The 27235-nt window shown below is 39.4% G+C and overlaps 1 protein-coding gene across 6 annotated transcripts in view; it reads left to right on the plus strand.

The window, feature by feature from the left end:
• Positions 1-27235, plus strand: part of PCNX1 (pecanex 1) — a 99618-nt gene that overhangs the window by 5282 nt on the left and 67101 nt on the right. For all 6 annotated transcript variants that reach the window (XM_044437142.1, XM_044437144.1, XM_044437145.1 and 3 more), the window contains exons 2-5: positions 19122-19330; positions 20912-21017; positions 22956-23001; positions 24639-24728. In XM_044437142.1, the coding sequence (XP_044293077.1) occupies positions 19122-19330; positions 20912-21017; positions 22956-23001; positions 24639-24728 (451 nt within the window). The remainder of the gene's footprint in view (positions 1-19121; positions 19331-20911; positions 21018-22955; positions 23002-24638; positions 24729-27235) is intronic.

Here is a 27235-nt window from a genome sequence, read left to right on the forward strand (position 1 = left end):
GTCTGAACAACAGTGGGTTCTTCACAAACCATGGTGAACAAGTCACCATTCACAATCCAACAACACTTCATGGGTTCTCTTCATGGGTTGTTAGCGGTCAGCAATTCATGGCTTATTAGTCTACCTGGCTTTGGACACAGCAACATGAGTGACTAGCCATGGTGGGTTGTTGTGTTGTCTGAACTAAGACTGCATGATTACTTATTTTTCATCCAGTCTGATGACCCATGGTTTGTTTTAGAAGTTTAATGTATGATGTGCTTTCATGTTGCTCAGATCCAGGGGAACGATTTCATTGGGGCAGCAATAGTCAGCTAGTGAACAACTTGGCAAGAACAACAAATCCCCCTGTCCCTCTTCACAATTTTGCCCTTGCTGCTGCCAGTAGCAAAACATAGGCTTCTGTTCAAGCAGCTGTCACTGGGTCATGATTCTGTTTTTACTTTGTTTGTTTGTTTGTTTGTTTGTTTGGTGGGGTATTGGACCTAGATAATTGTACAGCCATGTTCATAAGTTTTGTAAATGCGCTTATTGGTCTTCTGCAAGGACACTCTTTAAAGTGCCTGATAATGTCTTGTCTAGTAAATTCCCTTGTAAGTTTCAGTTGTCAAAGGGAGTGGTGCAGTAGAATAGACAATATACCTGCTGATAAGGCAGAACTGTCTATAGGCTACTTTGCTCACTGCTGCCAGGATGCAGTTGCTATCAGTTGAAAAGAGGTGAGAAAGGAGAAGATGTGGCAAAAGGAGGTACACATACTTGGCAATGTGCTTTTATGGCTTTCAAGTGTTAAACTGACATTTTTCAGTACCTTCCACCTTTTCAACACTTCTCTGAGTCTCTAGGTACTTCAGAAAGGCAAGATAAATCTCCCCCACTTTTCTGTTTTTGGGGCATTTACTGCTGTGGTTACTGTGGATCCCTGATAGTTGCAAAAAGAAGTAGTAAATGAAGGGGGATTCTGTGGAAATTCTATTAAATTCTGTAAATGGGAAGCAAATTTGTGCACCTGCATTAACTAGTCCATTGAATTTGCATGTAGTTCCTAGTCCAAAACTTTGTGCAATGTTACCTACTTTTTAAAACCCCTTATACAGAAGGCAGACTGGGATGAAGCAAATGGCCCCAGTACCAGATGGGGCCCCATTCATTCCTTCCCGTTCAACCACCCTCCCAAGGTTGTTGTGGGGGGGGGGGCTGGAACTGTGAGGGCCCCACATTAATCACATCAGTAAGTGCTCTGAAAAGGAACCACCAAGAAAGAAAAAGAAAGAAAGAAAGAAAGAAAGAAAGAGAGAGAGAGAGAGAGAGAGAGAGAGAGAGAGAGAAAGAAAAAGACAGAAAGAGCAAGCAAAGCAAAGCGGCAAGAAGCGCATATCTCCCATTTCTGTAGCTGGAGACCCTGGAAAGATGGAGTGGGGCAAGGGAAATGAGTTGAGCTTGTCCACTAAAGATAAGAGGATGCAGGCTGGAGGACCAGGGATAAGAAGGGGAAAAACAAGCCACAGTGAATTCAGTCATCTGTTATGTGTACCGTTGTTCCTGTTCACAGGGTTGCTTAGCATGACATGTGAACCTGCCTACTCAGTCTTACATTTTGAAGCTGCATATGTAGGAAGCTGATTTAAGATATCTGTTCTGTCAGGAGAAAAATATGAAAAGTGGTGGAATTGAATACACATTTCAAAACTATTGGAGGAATGATTGTTTTAGTGGTCTCCACTTTGAGATATAGTTTCTGTTAGTCTCAGAAACCTATTAATAGCACAAAAAAGCATGCAAAATATAATTAATGAGATGTTCCAGATGTGTATGTGTGTATGTTTTGATTGCTGCATGGCCTTTAGTTTACAAGAAAGGTCATTTATCTTAACAGTGGTTGTAATTAATTGGCCTACAAGTTAAAACAACTTGGTCCTTTTTTTTTGTTTTGTTTTGTTTAGTTTTTCACATATTGACATGTGTGTGCAGTCTAGACGTATTCTAAATAGATGGGACTGCTGTGGTCATCTCATTACTTCCTTTCAAAGTACTATTTACTGTTGGCATTCTGGAGCCATGCCATTATAGCAATTGCACAATACAGTGATATTTACAACACACTGAGGAATCTGGAAATTTTGAGAATGTGGCTTATGACTGTGTACAGGAGCAGTTAGCTTTAAATTTATATACGGTGTTTTGCTTTTTGTATTTTTCAAAAATACGAATATTGGAGATGAAGGAACATAAAGCCTATTCTAGGTTTGTACTGGTGTCTGTGTGTGTGTGTGTGTGAGAGAGAGAGAGTTAGTGAGTGAAAATATATAAATAATCCATAACTGGGATAGTGAGTATCAGTTTTTATTTCCCAGGTTGTATCCCATTTGCCTTATAGACTCTTCACTGTGCTGAGGAATTAGAACTCTTCCTGCTTTCTGCAGAAATTCTATGCAGAACAGATGTGCTATGTTGGCTGGTATAACTTCTCCACATTTAGAAAGCCCACACATGTCCACAAAAGTGTTTCCCCATTGCTGATACTTAATTTCAGACCTACATTTATGCTCCTTAAAAAAAACAAACACTAGGATACACACTTCCTGGTTCAGAAAAAGCCTGATTGGGATAGCTGTAATAAGAACAATTTATAGAACCTCTCTCTGGGTAGGAACTGCATTCCATTGACTCTTGGATTTCCATGAACAGCAGCATCCTTGTGAAAGGAAATTGTCTCCTTGGAGATAAAGTAACAACTACTAGCTTTCCCCATCAAAGTTGCAATGCTTGAGAAAATGCACTGATATGTGTGACTTCTTTAGATTACACGAAGAAATGTATAAAATCGTTCAAAGATTACCATGGGTTATTATACTTAATTAAAATGGTATGTCTGAGTTCAGCATTTACTGGATGGATCTTTGTGGCAGATGCTGTTGCAGTATCCTCCATTACTGTACTGTGTTTTGCAGGCGCTTTGGGTTAGATTACCTTAACTTAATGATGCAATGGCAAGTTAAATCTTTTCAGGGTTACAGTTACCAATGTGGGTTTTCTGAATAAATAAATAAATAAATAAATAAATAAATAGGAAAATTTTCTTACAAACCAAATTGTATGTTAAGTTGGCGAATAGATATAGAGTCTGATATAGAGATATAGAGGAAAATGTCTGATGCTGTACAGAGTAATCACATTTAATATGTTGAATTTATTTGTGTTTATTAAACAAGGCTTCAAGTACCCCATGTTATTTTTGGTGCCAGTGTACCAGAAGTATCTAACATACAATATTTGGGAGAGGGAATTAAAACACATTTGAAGCACAGTCCTGAGCATATTTAGATAGAAGAAAATCCAGTACCCATCATGTCCCAGCCAACATGCTGGGGTTTGTAGGGCTTTTTCTGTCCAAATATGTCTAGGGGTGTGCCTTAAATGTTACATTATGTAGACATTTTACTGAAGTACAATAGCATCTACTTCCCTTACACTGTTAAATTCAAGGAAAAAAAGTATTGAAAACTATTTATCTATCGATTTATATCCTGCCTTTTTCCTACAAAGGGCTCAAGGCAGCTTATATCTGCTCCTCCATCTTATCCCCACAACAACAACCCTGTGAGGTAGGTTGGGCTGAGAGTCTGTGACTGGCCCAAAGTCACCCAGTTGGCTCCGTGGCCGAGCCGGGACTAGTACCCAGATCATCTGAGTCCCAGTCCCATGCTCTTAACCACTACACCACATTGGCTCTAGTGACTGTTGACTGATGTTGTAAGCCGCCCCGAGGCCTTGGCAAGGAAATGAAATGCTTTAATAAATAAATAAATAAATAAATAAAATAATAGCAACCCAAAGAACTGTATATGACATGATGACAACTCCCTATTCATTCTAATTTACACTGAGACTTATGTGTTTCAATGAGTTATATGCATTGTCTTACCTATTTGGTAGGGTGATCACTGAAAAACATTAATTACATCTTTGAAACTGCCAAGCCTGCTTAAAATTGTATCTGCAGATTGCATCCATTAGTTCTTATGAAATGGGAAACCCCCATCACTGGTCATACTAGTAATTCCTACCTTCAAAACATCTTAGTACCAGTGTGGTACCAGCAGCTGTTGTAATATACAGCTTTACTTCAAAGAGAGACATTTTTTTTCTCTTGCCAGAATGCCATACACACAAGTGTTTTGGTATAGTAATTCTCAATTAATCTCTGTCTTGACTGTTTTAGTTGCTATGTGTAGGTTGAGCCATTCTTTGTGTCCTCCCTTGCCTCCCCAGTTGCTGCTATTAGCAGTCCATGTGATGCAAAAGATGTTAGTCTGTATGGTGAGTTTTCCTCTTCATTTGCTGAAGGCTTTTTATATGCCTTTACATAAGTTTGCAGAATGCTGCATTCCTATTGTTCATTTCTGTAAGTCTAAAAATGTTTTTAAAAGGATTCTGTTTGGAAGTGGCAAACAATCTAAACTCTTTGTCAACAGAGTGGTGAAAGGAAATTGCTTTGTGAAAGCCTGGATGTGACATTTCTTTTTAAGGAAGACATCTCTGATGTGTTGACATAAGGTTTCTTTTGAGTTCTGTGGCATTCACAGACTGCTCAGACTCCTTACTTGACATGTTACAACTTTCTTAAAACTTCCTGATAAACATGATCAATGAGATACATTTTTAAAGAAAAGTTGATGTCTCCCTTCCTTAAACCATTTTGTCTAAAACCTACTGTCAATTTCACATCAGCTGTTAACCTGTTCCTTGGGAGCACAAACATAACCAAGTAATATATATGCACTGAGAGAATTAAATTTGCTTTAAATTCTGAGTCAGACAGGAAGGGAGTTGGCAAGGCATGAGAGGAAATCATAGTCTAAAACTAGGGAAATGTGTAGGGAAATTAACAAACAAAAGAGGATTTCTATCAATGCAGAACAGTACTTTGTAGCTTTAAATGCAAAGTAGTGTAAGAAAATAAAATGGCCTGGTAGATCAGATGGAGAGTCCATTTAGACCAGTGTCTTGTTTCCAGCTATGGCCAGCCAGATGCTTCTGGGCAAGTTCACAGGCAGGACATGAAGGCAACTTATTTTATTTTCCCAACCATCTCACATTTTTCTCACAAACATGTTGCTATGTTCTTAATGACTGATAGGACTATCAGTGGCTTTCTTCCATGAATTTCTGTAATTTTAAAAAAGCCATTGGCCATTGTTACAGCCTTTTTTGACCTTTGATGCACTGTACAACCTGATAATCTAGTATCAGAAGGGCATCTTCCCATGTGAGCCTTCCAAGTCAGTAAGAGGCCTTTCAGAGGCACTTTGGAGGTTGGGTGGACAGTGATCAAGGAGAGGACCTGGCCTGGCTGTGAAATGTCTTTCCTAGAGAGGTTTATCTGGGGCTTTCTTTGTTTAGTTTTAAGGTTGTTTAGTTTTTAGGTTGTTTTCCCATGCTGTTATTTGAGCACTGATCCTGGTTTTATTGTTGCTTCAGAGATTTTGCAGTTTATGATTTTATTGTGTTCATTTTGGGGGGGGGCAATTGTTATGGATTTTGTATTTTTGTGTAGTGTTATTGATATAAGATTAAAGCCAGGATAAAAATACCTAAACTAAAATATGAGAGAAGGGAAATTGTTTTGCTAATGTATTCATGATTTAATAAACTTATATACCTAGTTTTTCCTTGCTTAGCCTTTTTAAAAACTCATTTTCAAAGCCCCGACATTTTAGTCACAGTGTTCCAATGTCTTGAATATCCCTGTTTTCTATTCTATGGTATCCTTATTAGGATTAGATGATAGCTATCCAGGAGTTTACACAGTATTCAAAGAGTAGCTCCACCATAGTTTTATATGCCGTGTTTTTCCATCTATAAGACGCCCCCATGTATAAGACTCCCCCCACTTTTCCTATCCATCTCCAGCAAACAAGCTGCTGTCACGTGCGTGCCACTTCGGTGCCCCCCCGTGGCACTTCGCCACCCCCCCACACGTGCCACATTGCCACCCCCCGTGGCACCTCGCCACCCCCCGCACGTGCCGCCCCCCACCCACGCATGCCTGTCTCCCCCTCCCCAGTGTGCCCACAGCCCCACGTGTATAAGACGCACCTTCATTTTTAAGTAAATGTTTTTAAGAAAAAGTAGTGTCTTATACACAGAAAAATAAATTAAATGCTTTATGATAGTATCAGTTTTATTTCCAGTCCCTTAATAAATTCTAACATGGGTTTTGCCTTTTCAGTGAATCTACATAGTATTTGACATATTTTTTTGCTGTCCATCTTGTACTGCAAGATTGCTTATCTGGATAGCTACAGTAAATGCATCTAAGCATCATCATATAATACATATGTGTAGATTTGCTTGGTTTTGATACATATACCTAGTGTATCATTTCATAGATACATTGCAATTTGCCATTTTGTGATCCAGTTTGGAAGGATTTTTCTGAAGCCGCTGCTGCTGTTATTTCATTTCATTTCATTTCATTTCATTTCATTTCATTTCATTTCAGTGCAGCTCACAGCAATTCACAAAATACACATACAGCATAAAATAAAAATGCTATAAAATACAGCATAAAAAATCCATTTACACAGTTTATACTGGTGTACACAACTAAAACAATACAAATAGTTGAAATAGGCAACATTATAGCTCACAGCACTTAGGAGCAGAGGACAGTCTTAACCTGGAGCCAAAAGGATGACAGAGTTGGTGCTGGGTAGGCTTCAGTGGGAAAATGATTCCATAATTGAAGGTGGGTGGGGGGCAGGGGTCAGTAGAGACTTCTTTGTAGTCTGCTTTAGACTTTACTAATTCCTTTGGTATAGCAAATAAACAAGACATTTTCATATCTCAGCACTGACTGCAGACTGTTTATAAATAATAGCACTGAACCCCATACAATATGGGGAGTAGCAGTGAATGTTTTCCTCTTATGAAAATCACATGCTTACACCTTACCAATCTGTAAGGATAATTTGTTTCCCCTATTATGTGAATGCTACATTTACTTAGGAGCCTTTGCAAAGCTTTTGCAAGTTCAAGTAGATGTTATTTTAGCGGGCCCCTATCTGTCTGCTATTGATCCTCCCAGAGAATGCTAACAGGTTGGTGAAGTAGGACATCCCTTGACATAATCAGTGCCTATTCATTCTCATTATTCATTAAGAAATCTAGCCTTAGTGATTTTTCCATCAACTTCCTTGGGGTAGAAGAGTCCTGTTTTTCTCCTGGATCTCTTTTTAAATATTACATTGGCTATCTTCCAAGGCCCTGGCATGATTTTAATTATAAGTTGCATATATTTTTTAAATGATTTGATCAATTTCACATTTGAATTCAAGGGCTCTCAGTTGAATGCTATCGGACCCTGTTTATTTGTAATTTGTCAATCAGCTAGAAACTTCCTCCTTTGTTGTTTATGTTTGGAATTGGAGGAAGTATGCCAAGGCTACACACAATAGTCAAGAAGTGGGTGTCTCCATAATCTTCCACAATGAAGGTCAATGCACAGAATTGAGTGTTGCTGTAATTCTTCCGCAGCATTGTTGCACACCTTTTGTTATCTGAAGATCCTACCAACTTCTTGGTATACATCAACCTACTCTTGATGTATTTATACATTTCATTGGTGGGTCTTATGTAACCCGTTCTTTAAGTTCTTCCTTTGGTTGCCATAGCACCAACTTATAGTTGTTTTACAAAAGTTTGTGCTTTTTTATTTTCCTTATTTGGGAAGGACTGCTGTTTCTTGATGGAAGCATCCTTGATTTTTATAATTTCCTCAAAACTGCTACTCAACCATGCTAGCCTCCTCTCATTTCTATCCTTTTTATTCTGTGGAATAAATTTAATCTGCACCAGATTAAATTTGCATCCTCCTGTCCATTAGACTCCATGCCTGAGCTGATAATCTCGGACCTGGTTTTGAGGACCCCCAGAATGTTGGTCCTGGGAGACCTCAGTTTTCATGCTGAGTCTGTTCAGGGCAGCTCAGGACTTCATGGCTTCCATGGCAGCCATGGGGCTGTTCAACATGTCACTGGCCTAACCCATGAAAGAGGTCATACTCTGGTCCTGGTTTTCTCAACAGGACAGGAAGAGGGTGATCTGGAAGTGAGGAATTTGATCTTGATTGCTTTGTCATGGTCAGATCACTTTCTCTTGAGGCTTGAGCTCGGGGTTGATCTCTCCCTCCAGAAAAGTGCGGACCTTATTAAGATGGTCCGCCCCTGGAGTCTTATGGATCCAGATGGATTCCTGAGAGCTCTGGGGGATTTTCCGATTGATAAAGCTGGTGCTCCTGTTGATGCCCTGGTTGATTTGTGGAATGGAGAAATGACCAGAGCAATCAACATGATCGCTCCTACATGTCTTCTCCTGTCTAGCAGAGCTTGCTTGGCACCATGGTATATGTCTGAGTTGCGGGTGATGAAGCAGGCTGGGAGACGATTAGAGCACAGGTGGAGAAAATCATGGGAAGAATCTTATGTGCTCATTATCGAGCCTATGCTGTGGCGGTGAGGGCGGCAAAGAGGCAATTCTTCTTTGCTTCCATTGCCTCCTCACAGTGCCATCCAGTGAAGCTTTTTCAAGTGGTGTGTGGCCTAACACACGCTGGCCAAAATAAAGATGTGGTGCCACCCTCAGCTTCCCACTGTGATGACTTTGCCCAGCACTTTAAGGAGAAAATCGTTCAGATTTGCCCTGAGCTGGACTCCACAGTTGATATGATTCCAGAAGGGGAAGTGTCCAGAGCGCCATCTGGTCCATCATTGTTGGTTGAGTTTCAGTTACTGTGGCCTGAAGAAGTGGACAAGATGCTTGGGATGGTATGTCCATTGAAAATTAGCACTTAAGAGATAAAGGGTTGATTCTGTGTACATAGATTTGCAAAGGAACAATGGGATTAAGGTCTTTTTCTCAACTCTGTATGCTTATTTTATGACTTCTTTGCTGTGAAGAAGAGGCATGTGATAGAGATCCTAATTAGCAGACTAGCTAAAGATGGGCTAACTGGAGCAACTGTTGGGTGGATCCATAATTGACTATCGAATCCCACGCAAGTGTTCATCAATGATACTTCATCTAACTAGTGAAAGGTAATGAGCAGGGTACCCTGGTTTCAATCCTGGGCCCAGTGCTCTTCAACAGTTTTATTAATGATTTGGATGAGGAGGTACAGGAAATGCTTATCAAATTTGCAGATGACACAACATTTGGTGGGATAGGTAATGTCCTGGAAGGCAAAAACAAATTCAAAGTGATATTGATAGAATCATAGAATAGTAGAGTTGAAGGGGCAATGAAGGGCATCGGGTCTAACCCCCTGCTGTTGCAGTTGATTGTTAGGTTGCAATGCTGGCTGAAAACAGAATAAAATTTAATAATAAAATGCCAAGTTCAGCACCTAGGAAGAAGAAACCAAATGCATTATTACAAGATGGGGTGTACTTGATTCAACCATACTGTGCAACCAAGAAGGGTCTTGGAATTGTGGGTCACAAGCTGCATATGGGCCAACAATGTGATATGGCTGCATAAAGGGCAAATGCTATTTTGGACTGCATTAAGAGAAGTATTGCTTCCAAATCACATGAAGTACCGGTTACCCTCTACTCAGCACTGAGTAGGTCTCATCTTGAGTATACATCCAGTTCTGGGCACCACAATTTAAGAAATATGCTGATAAACTAGAAAAGGGTTTAGAGAAGGACAACAGATTAGGGGACTGGAAACAAAGCCCTCTGAGGAGAGACGGTAAGAATTGGGCATATTTAATCTTGAGGAGAGAAGATTCAGGAGAGAGGATAGGATTATTTAATTATACAAAAGGATATCATTGAGAGGAGAATGGGGATCTTTTCTTAAGTCATCTCAGAGGGCACAGAATAATGGGATCAAGATACAAGAAGCCAGATTCTGGCTGAACATTAGAAAATGTCCTATTAAAGCAATCTTACTATGGAACCAATTACCTAGGGAGGTTGTGGGCATTCTTACCCTGTAGGCGAGATGCAGCACAAGCATCTATTGGGGATGCTTGGAATGATGCATTGAGCAGGGGGTTGGACCCGAATGCCTTCTTGACCCCTTCCAGTTCTACTATTCTATGATTCTATAATTGGCCACTGTGTGAATGGAATGCTGGGCTAGATGGACACCTGGTCTGATCCAGCAAATGGCTCTTCTTAGGTTCTTCCAGCAATGGAATATTTAGGCTCTTTTTGAGCCTTGATAACTTGGATTCTACACCTTCAGTTTGGTTTATGAAGAGAGGTACCTTAGCTTTATTAATTTGTATAACTGAAGGAGTTGCTGCATTTATGTAGATGTACCTCTGGGGACATTGAAGCAATTAGGTATTGCAGTGTTGTTTTCATCACCATGGCACTTCAGAGTGGGGAGTACACAAGCTTGGGCCAGTTTGACAAGGTGAAGATGCTTCAAGAAGAAATGGCAAGGTGCCAATCTTCTTAACCCAGAAAAAGGGAATTTCAGAACATTAAATTATTAACGTGATTAAGAGGTTAAATTAGAAATTCAGTAGCAATGCAATCATGATACAGATAAATTATCAACTGCCAATTTTAAAATAGGTTTTCAAGCCAAGATATCACACTGTCACACCAATGGCTATCAGTGCAAAGTTCAATATAAAAGATGTATCTATTGGTAACGGACTTGCCTGTGCATTCTTGTTCACCAAAGAATTAATTTCCACAACATTTGTAGAGCTTATAGATACAGAGAAACATATCAGGTTTGCTTACTGGTGTTGCCAGGACCAAAAAGCTGCAGTTGAACTCCCCCACCCCCACCCCATCCATGATTCAGTGGAAATAATGCAGCATGTGAGCTTAATAAATCAGAAATATTCTAATCTTTTATGTTGCTAAGAAATTAATTTCAACATTTTCCTCAAAAATGTTAGGCACAATATTGAAATGGTAAAAACCATGCATATGATATGAATATGAATACATTTCATATCAAATGTATATTTATAGTCTTATCAAATGTATATGGTATTTGATTTGAATTATAAATATGTTTCATATCATATGTAGTTTTGAATATATTTCAGAGCCTGCTGGAACTATCTTGCGAAGCAATTTCATTTTTTTCTTGCGGCGAGCTGTATATTAAAGGTAATCCCTGAGACTTATTCCAATTGTTGCCACAGAACACAATGCCATATGCTTTGTTTTTGTTTTTTGTTTTGTCACAATTTGAGAAAGTCTGCTGTGCTGACTGACTCTTTTCTAGGCTTCCTAATATGGCAGGGAGCACCAATATGGGGAAAGCAATATATGTATTTCTGTGCTCCTATATTGAATAAATATTCAGAGCAGGGATCCACAGCTTTTGGTTGTTTTGCTGGTCAGAGGTGCTACATTCCTCTCCCTGGGTCTTGCCTGCTGGTTTGGTCAATTTTCAGCAGAGGTGCTTGGAGTGTCGGCCAAGGAGGGCCCCCTGTGGAAAGGGGAGCAGGTCAGCTTGGCTGTTGCTGGGCAAGGGCACTTGAAATGGGGAGTGGGGTTTGCCGGTTAAGCCCTGTATACTGCAGTTCTTGGAATACTTGGCCTTTGCAGGTATCAAACAACACTGGGAACAAGTGTGGCAAGAAACATTGTGCAGTTTCAGAGTTGTTTGTCAAGTCTGCCGAGAATGGTGCCACTTGTTGTGACAACTAAAAAATGTGAAAGCCCAGGTTAGAGCACTTTACTTTTACCATTTTATTATCCTGATTTTTTAAAACTACTCTGTACTTACTCATTATCTTTTTGCTCCCCCTGCCAAGTGCACTGTGGTGAATGCTGCTCAGGGTTCACATTAATCAGTATTTAAATGAACTTCATGCCCCAGTTTCAAATCCTCACTAATGACAACCTTGGTTAATCATTATGTGTGACTGTAATGGGTGCAAAGTGCATGATCCCGATCTCTTATTTATCATTGCTGAGGAACTGGAAGTGTTAGTATGGATGGGCCCTGATAAGTCTAGAATGTTCGAAGGGTCTTTTACGGATGAATATGCTGGATTTAGCTCACTGAGCTAAAGGTACTGAGGGAGGAAGAGGCTGCATAGTATGTTCAGTATGCAAATTTGAAAGCCAAATGTCAAAATAAAAATACTTTATTTGAATACTGGATTTGCATGCATTTGGAATAGTCAAAGTTGTGCTTTGAACTTCTGATAAAAATTAAAGCAACTATAACAACAATAAGAATTATTAATATAAACATTATAAATATTATGCATTACACTATTAGTGTAAATATAATTCATTTTATAAATATTGATTCTAAAATATTGATAGACTATTATTATATTATTATAAATAATTATTTTGATAATTGTTATGGAAGACAAATCACTGACAGCCTCTAAAGTGTGCCACTTGGGCATTTTGAAGTGTCTATCAATGGCTATTACTTTGAGAAATAAAGCTGCAATCAGCACAAAAGGACTTGTGGTTATAGCAGGGAAAGAAGACAAGAAGAGTTGAGCCATCCAGTCCCTTGAGATAACTGTGGAGAACTGAGAGAAGGAGCTAGGGGAGACAGCACACACTGAGATCAGTCCTGAGTTGGGTCCACTATGAACAACAACTCATGTTGTGTAGCCTTTTGCAGGTGGGTTATTGTGTCTTGTGAACACAAAGATATTTGAAGGATGTATTAGCTATATTAGCATCAGTTTGAACATCTTTCATGCAGGAATTCAAAGATTTTTACCACATTTTAAATGTGTGGGTATAATACTGAAATGACTGCCAGGTACATGGATTCTGTGTGCCTTTGTAACTGGACTAAACTTGCAAAGATCCTGTGATGCTATCTTGTATTTAACTATTGCATTACGGTAGATTTTGAGGGTCCAGGTGTGCAGGCTAGAATAGGTTTGTACTATAATCTGACTGCTTTGCTAAACAAGTTGTTGTGTTGCTCTTTTTAGTGTCTGGAAGGCTGTTCAGTGGCTATTTTAAGATAGCTACAAAATGCAAAGGTGCTTTTAATAGCTGTGTAATGGCAGTAAAAAGGCTTTCCTGTGCCTTCAACATTTCTAGAACTCTTACATCTCTAGGAAGCGGGGGTTTGAAGTTTTTTTTTTTTTTTTAATACTAGGTAGTACTCGGATGTAAATATGACAAGTGCAAAATCCAAATTTGGGTCCACAATTGAACATTAATTGTCCTTGTATTGTTAGTATTGCCAATATGTTAGGATTTCTATAATGTGCTGTTGATTTCAGAAACACAGTTTTGTACACATCTGTAAATTAAGTTCAAACAGCACTCCTGTAGAATATTGCTATTTCTGGAATGTGACCTAGCTTAGCTTATCATAATCAGTGTTCTTTGTCAAATATGATAAATGTATTCTTTAAATAACAGTTTTTGAATAAGCATTTCATGCACTGTCCATCATATTAGAGCAGGTATGAGTACAGAATAAACCCAAGCATCTCATTCAGTTAACTTCTCCTATATCCAGAACAACTTCCATCAGCAGAACATGGAGGAGGTAATTGGTTCAGTTAAGATTTGTTACACCATCTGCACAACTAAAAATATTTTTGTGTAGAGCCTAGAGAGAAGTAGTGTTGGCATCCAACAAAACTCTTTGGAGAAGGCATTCTGTAACTAGAGTGTCATTGCTGAAGGAGCACACTTTCTTCTAGATGATTGTGGCTCCTCTGATGGAAGATATACTTGGAGAAGGACCTCAGCAGAAGATCTTTACTTTCTTCCTGCCCCATTGCAGCATTCTTGCTGATCTTACCCCAAGAAACAGGGCATGCTAGATTATTTCCTTCTAATGCCCCGGACTGTGGGAAGGGAGGAGGAAGTGGGAGCAAAGGCACCAGAAGAACCTCCATATCACTTCCACAGCATATATGCTACCCAGCCTACCATATATGTTATCTGTGGGCCTGTTGGTAATGAAGTTCTTTAGTTCCCTAGACATGTAGGTAACTCCATCAGTTTATGGAAGGCAGTTTTGAGCATTCTTTGTGCACAATAAAGCAAAGGTTATGTGGTAATTCCTACATGTAAAAAGTCAACCTTTTATATGTTAGGAAATCAGGAACTGAAGGAAAAGAGGAACCAAATCATCTGATGTTGTTGTTGTTAGTTACGAAGTTGTGTCCGACCCATCGCGACCCCATGGACAACATTCCTCCAGGCCTTCCTGTCCTCCACCGTCCCCCAGAGCCCACTTAAGCTCACACCAACTGCTTCAGTGACTCCATCTAGCCACCTCATCCTCTGCCATCCCCTTCTTCTTTTGCCATCTGTTGCTCCCAGCATTAGGCTCTTCTCCAGGGAGTCCTTCCTTCTCATTAGGTGGCCAAAGTATTTGAGTTTCATCTTCAGTATCTGGTCTTCTAAAGAACAGTCAGGGTTGATCTCATTTAGGACTGACCAGTTTGATCACCTTGCAGTCCAAGGGACTCGCAGGTGTCTCCTTCTGCACCACAATTCAAAGGCCTCAATCCTTTGGCACTCAGCCTTCCTTATGGTCCAGCTTTCACAGCCATATCTTGCAACTGGGAAGACCATAGCCTTGACTATACGCACTTTTGTTGGCAGGGTGATGTCTCTGCTTTTTAGTATGCTGTCTGGATTTGCCATAGCTTTCCTCCCCAGGAGCAAGCGTCTTTTAATTTCTTGGCTGCAGTCCCCATCTGCGGTGATCTTGGAGTCCAGGAAAATAAAATCTGTCACTACCTCCATTTCTTCCCCATCTATTTGCCAGGAAGTGAAAGGACCAGATGCCATGATCTTAGTTTTCTTAATGTTGAGTTTCAAGCCAACTTTTGTGCTCTCCTCCTTCACCCACATCAAGAGGCTCTTTAGTTCCTCTTCACTTTCTTCCATGAGAGTGGTATCATCTGCATATCTGAGGTTGTTGATATTTCTCCCAGCAATCATAATTCCAACTGGTGATTCATCTAGCCCCACCTGTCTCATGATGTGCTTTGCATATAAGTTAAATAGGCAGGGCGACAGTATACAGCCTTGCCGAACTCCTTTCTCAATTTTGAACCAATCAGTGGTTCTGTGTCCAGTTCTCACTGTTGCTTCTTGACCCTCATATAGGTTTCTCAAGAGACAAAGAAGATGGTCTAGTACTCCCATCTCTTTAAGAACTTGCCACAATTTGTTGTGATCCACACAATCAAAGGCTTTAGCATAGTCAATGAAGCAGAAGTAGATGTTTTTCTGGAACTCCCTAGCTTTCTCTATGATCCAGCATATGTTGGCAGTTTGATCTCTAGTTCCTCTCCCTCTTCGAAATCCTGCCTGTACTTCAGGTAGTTCTCAGTCCACATACTGCTGCAGCCTAGCTTGTAGGATTTTGAGCATCACTTTGCTAGCATGTGAAATGAGTGCAATGGTGCGGTAGTTTGAACATTCTTTGGCATTGCCCTTCTTTGGGATCAGAATGTAAACTGACCTTTTCTAATCCTGTGGCCACTGTTGAATTTTTCAAATTTGCTGGCGTATTGAGTCTAGCACTTTTACTGCATCATCTTTTAGGATTTTGAATAGCTCAGCTGGAATACTGGCACCACCATGAGCTTTGTTGTTGCTCAGACTTCCTAAGGCCCATTTGACTTCACATTCCAGGATGTCGGGCTCGAGGTCAGTGACCACCCCATCGTGGTTATCAGGGATGTTAAGCTCTTTTTTGTATAGTTCTTCTGTGTAATCTTGCCATCTGCCTCTGCTAGGTCCCTGCCATTTTATTCCTTTATCATGCCTTCTTTGCATGAAATGTTCCCTTCATATCTCCAGTTTTCTTGAAGAGATCTCTGGTCCTCCCTATTCTATTGTTTTCTTCTATTTCTTTGCACTGTTCATTTAGGAAGGCATTCTCATCTCTTCTAGCTTGTCTCTTTCTGGAATTCTGCATTCAGTTGGGTGTATCTTTCTCTTTCTCCCTTGCCTTTCGCTTCCCATCTTTCCTCAGCTATTTGTAAAGCTTTCTCAGGCAGCCATTTTGCTTTCTTGCATTTCTTTTTCTTTGGGATGGTTTTAGTTGCTACCTCTTGTATGAACTTCCATCCATAGTTGTGAACTTCCATCCATAGTTCTTCAGGCACTCTGTCTATCAGATCTAATTCCTTAAATCTATTTGTCACCTCTACTGTATATTCATCAGGGATATAATTTAGGTCATACCTGAGTGGCCTAGTGCTTTTCCCTACTTTCTTCAATTTAAGCCTAAATTTTGCAACAAGAAGCTCATGATCTGAGCCACAGTCAGCTCCTGGTCCTGTTTTTACTGACTGTATAGAGCTTCTCCATCTTTGGCTTCAGAGCACATAGTCAACCTGATTTCTGTGGTGACCGTCTGGTGATGTCCATGTGTAGAGTCGTCTCTTGGGTTGTTGGAAAAGAGTGTTTGCTATGACCATCGTATTCTCTTGACAAAATTCTACCAGCCTGTGCCCTGCTTCATTTTGTACTCCAAGGCCAAATTTGCCTGTTGTTCCAGTTATCTTTTGGCTTCCTACTTTAGCATTCCAATCCCCTATGATGATAAGGACATAATTTTTTGGTGCTAATTCTACAAGGTGTTGTAGGCCTTCATAGAACCTGTCAACTTCAACCTCTTCAGCAACCAGTGGTTGGTGTATAGACATGGACTACTGTGATGTTGAATGGTTTACCTTGGATTCAAACTGAGATCATTCTGTCATTTTGGAGATTGTATCCCAGTACTGCTTTTCCTACTCTTACAGCATCGGACTCTCCTTTCACCACCAGGTACATCTGCAACTGAGTGTCCTTTCGGCTTTGACCCAGTGGCTTCATTCTTTCTGGCGCTACTAGTACTAGCCCCCTGCTCTTCCCCAGTAGCATATTGGACACCTTCCGACCTGAGGGGCTCATCTTCCGGCGTCATATCTTTTTGCTTTTTGGAACTGTCCATGAGGTTTTCATGGCAAAGATACTGGAGTGGGTTGCCATTTCCTTCTCCAGTGGATCACGTTTTGTCAGAGCTCTCTGCTATGACCTGTCTGTCTTGGGTGGCCCTGCATGGCATAGCTCATGGTTTCATTGAGCTATGCAAGCCCCTTTGCCATGACAAGGCAGTGATCCATGAAGGAGGAATAATCTGTAGTTGCTCTGAAAGCAGAATAGTGGTGGAGGTTACCAATTAAATACATTACATAAAATGTATCCTTTGTAAAGTGTAGTCATTCTTCATATGCTCTTGTGAATATCCTTTTTATTATTCATTGATATGAAATGAATGCACAATGCAAATTCTATTTTTAACAGTCACAAATCAGAAGTCCACTTATGTCTAACACATTCTTGCCCGTTTGCATTTTTACAAGGCTTCTTAAGAATACTGCTCCGTCTTTTCAAAATGCTTAATGTTAGGATTTGTCTGGGCTTTGCAGTGTGTTAGGCATTAGGGGTCAGGCAGCACTTTCTGCTCTGTTGACCAAGCAAAGGTTTCTAGTATGAATACAAAGTTTGGCCAATAGGGACATTTCATAGGCCCTGCCAACTGCAGGGACCAGTGTCGGACATCTCTGTGCATGAAGAAGTTTGTGGCGTTATGTTCATTAGGCTAAGCCTCAGATGCCAACCTGGTGCAGTTCACATAATTTGGACTGAAGCTCCTGTTATCCCTTACCTTTGCTAATGCTGGCTAAGACTGTAGCCCAACATATCTGGGTGGGCACCACATTGGGGAAGGTTGTTCAAGATCAAGGGTCTGGAGCACTTGATGCTAGCATATCCTTTCTCCTTTACATAACTGTGATCAAGCAGCAGTTCGGGTATTTGGGCATTTTGAATCGGGCATAGCTGAACTGGATGAAGTTTAGACTCAGTAGACTTGATGTAAGCTTGATTGTAAAACAAAACCTAAAGGCTTTATAGAGAATTGTTCCAAAATGAATGGGTGCTCACAGTAAAATATACTTATTTACAGCTGACTATCCATTCCTTTAAAACAGCATGATTACCCATGAGTGCCCTGGGAGTCCCACTGGAGGCAGGGTGTGGGTGGGTGAGTAGCATATCTGTGTAATAGTAGCATTCAAGTAAGTAGTATATCTGGATAATAATAGCATCCAGGAAGTATTAATTGGGTAAATACATTCTGATACAAGGAAATACCGGTAAATGAAAGTGGAAGGGCGATAAAGTGTGCCTTTGTGCATATTTTTCTTCAGTTGGCATATAATGCTTTGAGGGAACAGTATCACATACACAAACATTGCACATAGTGGAAAAATACTGGAATGGAAGACACAGTAGTGGACTTATGGTTGCTGAGAACTTAGCAATGTTGGTGTCTTGGTACCAGCTGTCAGCAAGCTGAGTCAGTAAGTAACATCTTGCATCAGTGCAGCCTTTTTGTTGAAAAGCAAAGGTTTGGTCAAAGTCTTCCTTTTTTCAATTTTGTGTAAAAACTTGTTGGTCAGAAAAAACGGTGTGGGTAGAGAAAGATCCACTGCATAATTCCTAAAGGATTTATTTTTATATTTCCAAGCTATGAAATGTTCCTGAAATCTCTGTTCTAGGACCTGAAATGTAGAAATAAGGAACTCACAGTCCTAAAGCAGGAATGGGTAACAATGTGTTCAGTTGATTTAAATTAATTTTGTTTGTTTGTGTGCTATTACTGGCAGAAAATTAAGTTTCCTTTTTTTTTAAAAAAAAGCCTCTCCATTACAAAATATGTGATACTGTGTGGAAACATGAATATGGAATTATGTCACTCTTATATTCTGAAATATTATTCTTGTTATGAAAAGACACAAGAAAAAATGGTATCATGTTTGTCTGCATGTTGTTGCAAAGAAGATCCTCAATTTCAGTGGAAAGTCAAGTGTGCTTTGAATGAATGGAATTGGGTGTGCTAAGTACGTTAGAATGTGAGCTAGTATTCCCCGTTCCCCCCATATTTAAAGACAGATCTCCTTTGGGGAAGCTCCGCATAGAGTAAAATAGAAAAATCCAGTATAGGAGGCACATGTACATTATCATATGTAGATCTGAACATCTAGCCATAATTGATTTCCTTGCTTTCGTCAATTACCACAATTCATTTTTCCCTCCTCCTTCACTTATCTCTTTTGAAAGGCACTTCCTTCTTCTATGGTGATTGTCGCAATCTACTGCCCAGTGATAGCAGCTCTCTTCATTGTTCTGAAGATGGTAAACTACCGTCTGCACAGAGCACTTGATGAAGGTGAAATTGTGGAAAGGAATGCCAATGAGCGTATGAACAAAGGTGCGAAAACACAGCAAGGTAACTCTTCTTCCAGGAGAAAGGACAGCAATGGACCTAGGTAATGAATCTTCTGTGTTGTTGTTTTTTATGCATCCATAATATGTACTTTATTTTTGATATGGTCTAAAGGTTACAATAAATTAGTGTACTAAACTCAAAGCAAGATAACGTATTGGCTTATTGCATCTAGTTTGGGACATAGAGCAAAGTTGTCCTATATAATAAGTGATTTATGATGAGATGCCTTGAGCATCCCAGGTGCATCATTTCCTGAAGCTCCTGGGCAGCAAGACTAGTGCATGTATAGTGCAATCTGACCCATCTGCCACTGTGCTGTAAACTCCAGTTGGCACATTTACCTATGTTAAGTGGCTCTCTCTCCTTTGCATTCCTTGAGAGAGGTGGGTATGCAGCACAAATGACAGAACTGCCTTCTGTCCTGTGTGGAACATGATTGTAGGCCTAGTTACTTTCTTATAGAAATCTATATGACAGGGATTTAGGATGAAAATTGAGTGGCAAATCTCCCTGTGCATTTCACTGCCATGTTCAGCCTCTTTCCATTGTACCTCTTGTGTGACTCATGCCAGAATGCTCAAGCTGCAGCATGCTTTCTCTAGGCAACCAAAATGTATATATTAGGAGAAGTATGCATATTAATTTTCTTTTTAAAAATTGTTTTATTTGTTTTCAGAAAGTACAATAGAAAGAAGAAGGGTACATAGGAAAAAAGAAGTCAAGTCTTTTCAAAGATTTAGCAAGCAACTCCATTTTTAAGCACATTTAGAATAAATAAAAATCTCTGTCGACTCATTTCCCATTCAATTCTCAGTCATATATTTACCCAGCCTATACAGTTATAGATCATAACATTGCTTTGGAATTACAAACATTTGTAAAAAATATATTTTCTTTAACTATTATTTAAATTGTTAATAGTAAGCCTTCCATCTTTGAGTAAATTCTTTAACTGGTCTTCTGTTGACATAATTAGTTAGCTTTGCCATTGTTGCATACTCAGGTAGCTTGTTTTTCCAGTCTCCAAAGCTAAGTAATCTTCAGCTTTCACATATTAATTTTCATGTGCACCTCTTACCAAAAATTGCAAATGGATGCCGAAATGGAACGAAATGGAATGAAGCTGTGTTCAAAAAGTTCCTTGAATCTGTATTGACATCAAGTTACATTTCATAGAATAGCTCTGTCTGAAGCTTTTAAAAGAACTTGTATGGGCTAAAATTAGAATTAAGTTGCTAATTGTCCCATCCATTTGAATAATTCTTATCTGCCATTTTTCCTATGGTAATTTGGTAACTAAGGTCATAGTGTATCAGGTTTATCCATTCTGCTTGAAGGAATTAAGAATTGCCCAGTCTGATATCCCTGTTTACATTTTTTTGAGGAATATCTTGACAATAAGCAGTATTACAATCTTATCTGGGTATGGAAGGAATTAACTAAAAATTCTGCAATTATGTTGACAGCTGTATATTCTTAGCTGATTTTTCTGTATATACTCAATAGATGACCTGATTATTACCTGTTGAAACAAGGCTTACCTTAAATGTGCTTTTTGAATTAATTTGACACAGTTAACCAGGATAATATCTAAAATGTCTTAGAACTCTTCATATTTTAGCGATCCTGGCGGAGGGATTGAAATGTCAGAGTTTGTTCGAGAAGCTACTCCACCAGTAGGCTGTAGTTCACGAAATTCCTTTGCTGGTTTAGAGTTGAATAATCAGGTATGATATAAACCTCAATCACTTTTATGATGATGATGATGGGGATTTGTAATGCTGGGAAATCAGTTTCATTTGAGGAGTTCAAGAATGTTTTTGATCTGGAGTTTTTGATGGGATATTGGAAATGTGTGCAAAAATGTTGCACACATTGAGAACGGAGTTCTTAATATTTGTAGCAGTTTTTACACAAATTGGGTCTCAAAGGGAGTCTGAATCTTTAAGTCTGTGTAAGTGGGTTTAATAAATATGTTTATCATATTTGCAAGTCCATTATGTATGTCTGGGCACAACATATTTCCTTGGTAAATATCCTCGTGGGTTTCATCCTCTCATTACTTTGATGTTAGCTTTCTTTATTCCCTGTTTTACAAAGAACTTGGCATAGTCAATTTCATTTAATTTGGCATTGACAGTATGGTTTTCCATTAGAGTTACATGACTTACAGAATTAAATAGTCCCATTTTTTAATTATTGTCTGTTATTTGAGTTAGTTCTTCTCATAGAATCTTAGAAGGGACCATTCAGGTCCAACCTCCTGTTCCAGCACAGGACTCTCCCATGATTTGTGCTCAGTTATGCCTTTTTAGTTTCTTCTCCCCAATATTATGAGTTCAATATGATTTTTTTTCATTAATGTATTTGTTCTGACAAGTACAGTTTATTACATTCACTTACTTATTATTATAGCTGTGGTGAGATTTTTTAAAAAATGTGACAGTGTAGGCTCTGATGGTGGGGCAGCCAGGTCAAGTCAAGCCTTTTTTTGCCCCCAAAAGCTCAGGAAAATCACAACCCATTTTGAAAACAGATATCTGCATGTTGGGTGAGTGCCAGCAGTGGGGGGAAACAACAGAATTCAGAGTGCCAAATTGGGAAAATCCATTAGCTTTTCACCCCCTAAATGTATTCCTTGCACATCTCTAAATGATGACTATTTTTTCCAGTGAAGAACTGTTGAAAAATTTGCTTTTATCTTTACTGTGTTAGGGCAGTAGAGGTTCCCCAATCAGTCTTTTAAAGTGTTCTTTATTGCCAGATAGGCGGGTTATTTCAACTCTGAAGATTTTGGACCACTCTTACTTCAAGAACAAGTTTTTATGCATATTTAGACAGTAAAATTCATGCAATTAAAATGCTTTTCTTTATTAACTTAAAAAATATTCCTGCAGTGGAAAAAATGTTGTTATTGCTGTTCTTTATGACTGGTTTCATCGTGAGGTGATTTGGTCCTTTGAAACATGTAATCTACTTCAGATTTCAATAGCAGGGTGAACTTACAAGAATGGAAATGGGATTATAGCTTAAAATTAATGTATTTTCGTATATTATAATTACTTTATGCATTGAGAGCCAGTGTTACATAGTGGCAAAGAGTGTGAGACTGGGCCTCAGAAGATCTGTGTTCTAGTCCCCACTCAGCCATGGAGCTAACTGAGTGATTTTGGGCCAGTCATAGACTCTCAGCCCAGCGTACTTCACAGGGTTGTTGCTGTAAGCATAGGATTGCAAGGAGGAGCAGAATTATGTAAGCCACCTTGAATTCCTTGAAAGGAGAAAAGGTGGGATAAAAATATAATGAATGAACAATTTGCTGAAGGGGCCTCTTGATAACTTGCAAACTACTTTATTTGTCCCACTCCCCTAAAAATGTTTTCTCTGCAGTCTTCAAGAATCACCTAGTTTCTGAAATAGAAGCATAAGTGGCAACACAATTAGTGCTTTTATCATCCAAAGTAAAAACAAGCAGGTATATAATAGATTTTTTTTGTCTTACAAGGAAAACTTACTTTTAAGAACTTCATTTTCTCTATCCCTGCTACAAGTAAGAGGGAAATCAGCGACTTAAGTTGGCTTTATCAGTGCTCTTAGTTTAGGCAAATAAGTAGCTTTTCCTGTTAAAAAAAGCAATGTGTAACTCATTTGTTGATCCATTTTAGATTGGATCTAGTTTATCTCGTCGTGGAACTGCAGCTACCATTAAAGGTAAGACCTCGATCTTAAATTCATGTTTGGGTAGTCTCAGCAGTCACTAATTGGTATCAAGCAGCTTTTCTGTTTTGCTGTTTCTATCAATGTACAGTTGATGCAGGGCAAAATTCTACCCAGCTGGCTAGCTTTCTTCAACCCGGCACTGTCCCAATGTTTTGTGCATCCAGCATTCCTAACTGTTGACCATGCTGGCTGGGACTGATGGAAGTTGAAGTCCAAACTATCTGGAGCATATTAAGTTGGAGAAGGCTACATTATAGGAAAAGAAGCACGCTTGAGACTTAGCAAGAAGGGCAAAATACCTCTACAATAAGTTATAGAATATTACTTCAGCCTGTCTGCATAAACTTTTACCTATATATCCTGGAGTTATAGTTCTCCTTTTCACTTTTTTCCCTGTGGTGACTTCCTTGTTCACTAACTTCCTGCCGAGGAAGTCTCCTATTCTTAGGTGCCATGCTACACTAATTTGGAGGAGATGTCTTTATAAAACAGAAAATAGTAATCTGTTTGTCAGTGACTATGCACAACCCTGGTTTTCTTATTAATGTGTTCTGTGACATTAAGCTTGCAGTTAGAGCCAGTTGATGACCTTTACGTTCCACTGTTCCTGTCTTTGGCAAGATAGCAAACACCTCAAGATTGCAATGTTTTCATGTTACACTTAATACTGATAATTACATCTGAATGTGTGAATATTGCTGAACCACCAGCCTGATTGCTGTTTAGTACCCCTTTGTGTCCAATCATACTGCTTAGGACTGGACACAAAATCTCCTGAGTTGACTTCTGTTAGCCAATAGTTTGGATAAGAAAAGATGCACAGCTTTATCAAGCAGCCTGTCTTGTGACATAATTTCTTCAGACAATTTCCTGAATCCACATGCAGCCCCCAGACCTTTTGTGGTATTGTCCAGCAAGGAAGACCCCATGAGCAACAAGTTTATATATTCTTTAGGTTAAGCTCCTGGGGTTTCTTTTTCAGCATCTTCTAAGAGGCTAAGTTAGGGAAGATCCACCTATAGCATCACAAAAGTGCTAATCTGGGTAGCTGCCACTGAGTATGGTCCATGTTGCCTCTCAGTTTGCCCAAGCCACTTTGTCCAGGGCTTCCCCTCCCCTCCAAAGACACAAATTCCACATTCTTTGTGGGAAGCTCTGGTGCTCCGTGTTGAGGGAGAGCCTGGGGGATTAATTGGGAACAATAGGTATGCACTAATTTTTATTTTTTGCACTGTGAAATGTTAGCATAAGAAGTGGCCTGTTCCTAGAATAGAGGATACGATACTGACTAAATGTCCACCATTCAGTCTGGCCTACCACATCCTCTTTTCCTCCTAGTTTTGTACTTACACCAATATAGTAGCATCAGCATAACTGAGCAGCACAAATTCATGTGCTCTGAGTATATTTTTATAAAATTCTCTTAGCTGGGCTAAGTGTTCCACTGCTACAAAGGGAAAGGAGTTACACTCATATGGTACATTGGCTAGATAGTGCTATTCAATTTCTTTCAGTAAAACCATATCCAACAAGTTTCTCAGCTAGGAATAACTCTTCTTGAGGAAGCATTCTGTTTGGCTTATAGGTAGAGCTTTGTAAACTAGTCCTCTATTTCTGTTAATATCCAGGTGACACAGACACTGCAAAGACTTCAGATGACATCAGTCTGAGTCTTGGCCAGAGTTCTAGTCTTTGTAAAGAAGGGAGTGAAGAACAAGGTAAGGCAAATTATGGCTTGTTCAAGTTGTTATATATTAAGGTAACTGAGATGCCATTTTAGTCAAATTGGTATCAGTGGTCTTGAAATTAGGATTTTGTGTGATAATAGCAGTTCAGCTGTATTGTGTGCTGCCCCTATTCAATCTAATAAGTAACCTGTTTTGCAAGCATTCTTAGAGTGATGGTTGGAGCTCCAGATTTATTTCTGCAAAGCCCTCCTAATAAACTAGAAGTCTTGGAAGTTGGCTCTCAGATACGTGCTCCATTTTTCTGGCGCAGAGGCTGTTAGCTGTGCAATGTTTTCCTCTATGAATTTCTTTGCAGAGTTTATGAGTCTTCATGAACATAGCTAGCAAAGAATTAAAATCAAGCGTTGGTGGTTTTTATAGTTTGTCTGCAGCAGACCTGATGAAGAGATCTTCCCACATAACCATATGGCATGTTTGACACACTTCCAGATCGGCAGCATTTTTGCTCAGTGCACATATATACTTAGCATGACATTCATACAACATGCATGATTGGATGTACACAATTCTTTCTGCAGGATCTCACCAGCAGAAAGCCAATTCATTGCAACTGTCAGGACTGACTTTGTGTGTTATTTCTTATAAACAAAATAAGTTGGTGTGTTCGCTCTGTTGTACTTGGCAGCTTGACATCTATCTCAGAACGTCACCTCACCTAACAAAAGTAAAATTCCCCACAGATGCCTGTGAAACATTTTCTCTTGCCCTCAGAGACATCAAGTTACTCCTTGATTTGAGAGAGAACACATTTCTACATGTTGTTTCAGTGCTTTAGTCTTATACAATAAATCACAGAACACAAGTGGCAACTCTTGGCTCACTTTCACAGCTAGCACCAGGCAGTTTAACAATGTATTATATTATCAATCCTCCAGTCCTAATTGGGAAAGGAGCCAGCAATAGTCAAGTCAGGATCAGACTAATAGGGTCTTGGCTCCTCTCACACTTGCTCATCTTCAGAGTGTTCTTATGTAGGTTTATACCTTTAGACCAGTTGTTGACCAGTCCACTCTATCTAAGGTAAAGTGCAACCTTCCAGATGATTGACTGCAACTTCTATCAGCATGGCCAAGGGTCAGTCATGATGGGACCAGAATTCCAACAATGTTTAGAAGGTTACTGGTTGCTCATCCCTAAGCTAAGGTTTTACATATGGTACTTTGGTTGAATCAGGATAATATCCTTCTAACAAGAGCCAGCAAATCTGGGTGACTTCTACCTATGCACTGCTCAGGTGTAGTGGAGACAGTCTTAGGTTCATTCCAGCTGCCTGATGCAATTTAACAACCTAACTTCATCCCTACATGTTTATGCTTAGATCAACCTCCTATAGCTATAAGAGGTACCACTCCTAGAACAGTTCCTTAATCCATCCCTCCTGAATTTCTAAAGTTATCTAGGCACAAGATTATATACTACCAACCCCTCCCCCCCTCATGCATATATACACAGTAAATTATCTCTGGGTCTAGTAAATTTCAAAAATTTTCTCAGATGCCACGATATAGGAAGATGCCCACATTTTGCAGAATATTTCAAAACATTACACCAGCAAGAATTGTTGACTTGTGTATGTTGCTCTTAAAACAAAACATACATTCTAAAGACCAATGTACATATTTACTTATGTGTGCATGCACACATCAGAACTAACTGGCAATGTATATATTTGAGTATATATGTGCCTGTGCAACACCATACTTCCTCCTGATGGGTCCTTTCTTCATCTAGATTTAAAAAATGAAAACAACATTGCCCTCTATAAGCAATAATAAGAGTTGGGAAATCTTCCTGCAAAATTTCCGCTGATGCACAGATAGTCTTATAGTGTGTATATGTCTGTGCATAGATATGTATGGCAAAAATGTTCCGTTTTTTTTTTTTCAGTGAAAGCATGCCCTCTGTGCCCAGTCATTCTGTTCTTTTTCATAATATGCTGATTCTAATAGCATTATATTTTAAGCACTCTTCTGTGCCACCTTTCTGCTTCCAATCTTTAAGCTTGGGGTCAGCATATTGTGTGTTGTTTTCACCAGTGAATATCTGCAATTGACTTCCATGTTGCATAGCAGTAGATATTGAAGTTTATTGTGCACCAATCTAGTGCAGAGAAAACTTGCTAGAGAAGAGACCTGATCATGCAACAAACTATCGTAGTTACACAGAAAAATGGAAAATGATTTGCCACCCAAATATTCAACATCATGGGTTGGATATAAACTTACCCATGTGGAAATAAAAGGACTCCTTCCATTCACAGAAGGGATTCTCATCCAGTTGGGGTGTGGAATAAGACTTTTCCTCACCATGTCTCTGAAAATCTGCTTCAGAGTGTTAAAATAACAGGAGAAATAGCAGTGTGGTCTGCAGAGGCAAGGAGGAATCGGCATAGCACTCCCCCTGCCCTATCAGTGGAACTTGTCTCATGGGAAAATTGTATTACACCAGGCTTTTGAAAGCATTATTATTCCCAAAAT

The sequence above is a fragment of the Varanus komodoensis genome, unplaced genomic scaffold, assembly GCF_004798865.1.
Source record: "Varanus komodoensis strain SLA01 unplaced genomic scaffold, ASM479886v1 scaffold3, whole genome shotgun sequence".
In the NCBI taxonomy this organism is placed as follows: Eukaryota; Metazoa; Chordata; class Lepidosauria; order Squamata; family Varanidae; genus Varanus; species Varanus komodoensis.